General features: G+C 28.2%; 1 protein-coding gene across 1 annotated transcript in view; it reads right to left on the bottom strand.

Annotated features, from left to right (window-relative positions):
• Positions 1-5,000, bottom strand: part of LOC137625453 (uncharacterized) — a 77,503-nt gene that overhangs the window by 18,822 nt on the left and 53,681 nt on the right. Inside the window, exon 13 of the mRNA XM_068356363.1 lies at positions 1,379-1,505. Coding sequence (XP_068212464.1) covers positions 1,379-1,505 — 127 coding nt within the window. The remainder of the gene's footprint in view (positions 1-1,378; positions 1,506-5,000) is intronic.

The following is a 5,000-nucleotide window of genomic DNA, read 5'->3' as shown; positions in this document are numbered from 1 at the left end:
CGTAGGGTAGGCATAACCTGAATCCTATGTGTACTATTTCCAGTTAACAAAAGTCAGGTCACTGCAAATGTTAATTCATTCAATGTAATAAATTATGCATTATTTTATTCCTTTTGAAACTATATCAGAGATATGATTTCAGTTGAGTTTGGGTTCGTAAGTCGAAATTTGGTGAGTCTGTTTGTAAGTCGAGGACCTTCTGTAATAATCTTTTACAGAGATAAAATTCACAAACACCTCCCAGGACTTGGAGTTTTTACAAACCTTCAGAGATGGAAAAGAAATTTATTTGTAATCTCTCTCATATTGTATAAAATATTTTAGTATTTTTTCAAGTAATAACACTCGCCATGCACTCCCTAACGTTAGACAGATTCTCTTATATAAGCTCGTAAGTGCATTTATAAACCCTCAAAAATATACTAATTTGGAGTCCATTGTCAAAAAACTCCTTGTACGTTTATTCAAAAGCTTAAAGATAAAAGAAAATAACTGGTAACTTACAATACTCGTAGTAATTACATTCAAAATTCATTAGTGAAATATGAAATTACAACCTCTTGGGAAAGACAACAAAGTAATAATGTATAACAAAAAACATTAGTACTCATATTTGCAATCCCTTAGAGACATGATCACAATCCCTTAGTGTTATTATTATATTGTAATTCCTAAGTGACATAGAATTGTAATCCCTTGGAGGAATAAGTTTATAACCCCACAGAGATGTAAACAAAGGTAAGAGCCCTTGGAAATGATATTACAATCCTGTGGAGGAATTAAAAATTGACATAAAATTGTAATCTCTTGGAGAAAAAATAAATTTATAACCCCACAGAGATGTAAACAAAGGTAAGAGCCCTTAGAGATGATATTGCAATCTTATGGAAGAAGTGAAAATTGACAAAATTGCAAGCTCTTTGGAAATAATAAATTTATAACGAAACAGATGTAAACAAAGCTAAGACCCCTTAGAGATGATATTGCAATCTTGTGGAAGAAGTGAAAATTGGCATAAAATTGCAATCTCTTGGGAGGTGATAAATTTACAACCAAACAGATGTAAAAAAGCTAAACGTCCTTAGAAATGATATTACAATCCTTTGGAGGAAGTAAAAATTGACATAAAATTAAAATCTCTTGGGGGAGTTAAATTTACAACCACATACAGATTTAAACAAGGCTAATAGCCCTTAGAGATATTACAATCCTATGGAGGAAGTAAAAATTCACATAAAATTGTAATCCCTTGGAGAGATGATAAATTTACAACCAAACAGAAATTTAAACAATGATAAAATCCCATAGAGATAAAATTACAATCCCGTGGAAGATGTAAAAATAACTGGAAATTCCCACAGGCGAGTCACTGCAACACGACCTTTGATCCCGGAAGTTTGGCAACGAGAGGCTGAGAGGCAAAGATCAGAGCTGCCAATATCAACAGGGATCCCATCAATATGTAGGGGAGTGTCACCCCTCCGCTCACGTCCATTGCCAGTCCTGGAACAAAATTGAGACATTGTTTTGTTAAAAGGGGAAAGTGCAGGCGATGGATATTATTTTCTTTAAATGGGGAACTGCAGTGCGGAAAATTATACCGTTACGAGGGGGTATTTTAAATAGCAGATGATATGTCGTTAAAAGGGGAAATTGTAAGTAGAAGGTATCTTTTTATAAAAGAGTATATCATAAGTGAGAGATATTTTGACGAAAGGTAAAAATGTGAGTCGGATATGCTTTTGTTAAACGGAGAAATTGCAAGTAGGATATTTTACCTTTTTTGGAGAGCATATTATAAGTGGGAAATATTATTTTGTTACAATAGGAAGTTGTAAGTGGGAGATATTACCTTGTTAAAAGATTGTTTTAAGTGGGAGATATTTTTTCAAAAGATAAAATTTTAGATGACGTGGGTTAATTTGTTAACACGTGATATTGAAAGAGGGAGATATTTTGATTAGAGGAAATTTAAAGTGAATGATATTTTATAAAAAGGAGATATTATTTTGTTTAAGAAATTATATTGTAAGTAGGTGATATTTTGTTAAACGAGGATATTGTAAGTGGGAGATATCATTTTGTTATAGAGAGTTAATAGTATATGGGAGTTATTCTGTTTAAGGAGAAATTGTTAGGCATTTTAAAAGTGGTTATTTCAGGTGGGAGATATTATTTTGACGTGGTCGAAGGTCATAGATCCGAAGATTTATTTTATTGGTGAGGTGTTAGCGTCAGGCAGATTTTGCGTTAATTTATGTGGATATACTTTTTTCTATTATTATTTTCAGGTTTCAATTGGAATTTCCAATCTTGATTAATTGTAAGTAAAAACTGTGTTCGACTTCTAATTTCTTAATATTGATAAATACGTTCTTCATTTTTTTTTTCAATAGGATTTCCAATCTATATTATGGTAAGTGTATGGGTCCTTTGACTGGCCAGACAGTACTACCTTGGATCCTTCTCTCTGGTTACGGTTCATTTTCCTTTTGCCTATAAACCGAATAGTCTGGTCTATTCTTTACATATTTTCTTCTGTCCTCTTACACCTGACTACACTAAGATTACCAAACAATTCATCTTCTCTTAAGGGGCTAACTACTGCACTGTAATTGTTTAATTGTTCAGTGGCCACTTTCCTCTTGGTAAGGGTAGAAGAGACTCTTTAGCTATGGTAAGCAACTCTTCTAGGAGAAGGACACTCCAAAATCAAACCATTGTTCTCTAGTCTAGGGTAGTGCCATATCCTCTGTACCATGGTCTTCCACTGTCTTGATAAAGTTCTCTTGCTTGAGGGTACACTCTGGCACACACTTCTATCCTATTTCTCATCCTCTTACTTTGTTAAAGTTTTTTGTAGTTTATATAGGAGATATTTATTTAGATGTTACTTTTCTTAAGATATTTCATTTTTCCTTGTTTCCTTTTCTCACTGGGCTATTTTCCCTGTTGGAGCCCATGGGCTTATAGCATTCTACTTTTCCAACTAGGGTTGTAGCTTCGCAAGTAATAATATATATATATATATATATATATATATATATATATATATATATATATATATATATATATATATATATACTGTATGTATATATGTGTGTATATATATAAATAATTATATATATATTATATGTATATGTATATATATACATATATACATATATATATATATATATATATATATATATTCATAATGTGTATATGTATATATATATGTATGTATATATATGTATATATATATGTATGTATATATATATGTATATATATATATATATACATATGTATATATATATAATATATATATATGTATATATATATATATATATATATATATATATATATATATATATATACATATGTATATATATATATAATATATATATATGTATATATATATATATATATATATATATATATATATATATATATATATATATATATATATATATCATAATGTGTATATGTATATATATATGTATGTATATATATGTATATATATATGTATGTATATATATATGTATATATATATATATATACATATGTATATATATATAATATATATATATGTATATATATATATATATATATATATATATATATATATATATATATATACATATGTATATATATATATAATATATATATATGTATATATATATATATATATATATATATATATATATATATATATATATATATATATATATATATATGATAAATTTTGCACATTTTTACGTGTTTTTCATATTCAAATAAGCCATATATTTTTTTGATACATTAATGTCTGGATTCTCTTAACGACCTCGGGATCAGAGCCCCAGGCGAAATCACACAAAGACAAGAGCTTGCCGACCAGGGTTCGATTCCCGGCCGGAGCCAAGCTCTTGTCTTTGTGTGATTTCGCCTGGGGCTCTGATCCCGAGGTCGTTAAGAGAATCCAGACATTAATGTATCAAAAAAATATATGGCTTATTTGAATATATATATATATATATATATATATATATATATATATATATATATATATATATATATATATATATATATATATACATAAATTTATGTATGTATGTATGTATGTATATAAATATATAAATATGTATGTATGTATGTATGGATGTATGTATGTATGTATGGATGTATGTATGTATGTATATAAACATTTTAATCTAATATACAAAATATACAATTCTTTGGTATTCTACAATTCTAAATAATTACAAATTCCAATTCTAGAAGAGTTGTCACTGAATAAATATCCTGGTTCGACTCTAAAATGGATTGCAATTCGTGCAAAGTGAGTCCAATGTCACTGATAATACTTTCTTACCCTCATAACGATATCCAGGATTACCACCATGATAAACTGGTACGTTCTTGGCGATACAATCTCGCATGTGAATGAGTTCATAGTTGGAAAAGATCTGATTTTCTTTGTCCATCATGGAACATTTGGTTTGGGGTCGTGTGTGTTTTCTGTTTAGGAATTCAAAAAAGCTTTTTTCCTTTTCACGGTAGTATTTGTTTATGTATGTATATATATATATATATATATATATATATATATATATATATATATATATATATATATATATATATATATATATATATATATATATATATATATATATATATATATATATATATATATATATATATATAGTCTGAAGTACGATCAAGAAACAAGTTTTACATAAGGCTGCCCGGATACTTGATGATAATCAATGTTCTTCCCTGTGTGTTGCAAGTTTTTTGTCAAACTTGATATATTTGTATCCTCTTGCACTTTATTTGCTTGCTAATGTTTCCTTATTACAATATATACTTTTTAGCAATTTTTCGAGATTTTTAATACTATTCTTAATTACTCCTACTTTTCATACTTAAGGATTGTTTTAACTTAGATTGAAATGGTTACAAGTGACCCCATGTATCCTCAACTCTAGTAACCTACCTTATCTAAGATTAAGACTTCTAGTATGCTAAGGGGGATTATG

Source organism: Palaemon carinicauda, chromosome 32 (assembly GCF_036898095.1).
Source record: "Palaemon carinicauda isolate YSFRI2023 chromosome 32, ASM3689809v2, whole genome shotgun sequence".
NCBI lineage: Eukaryota > Metazoa > Arthropoda > Malacostraca > Decapoda > Palaemonidae > Palaemon > Palaemon carinicauda.
This window is presented reverse-complemented; position numbering and strand designations above follow the sequence as displayed.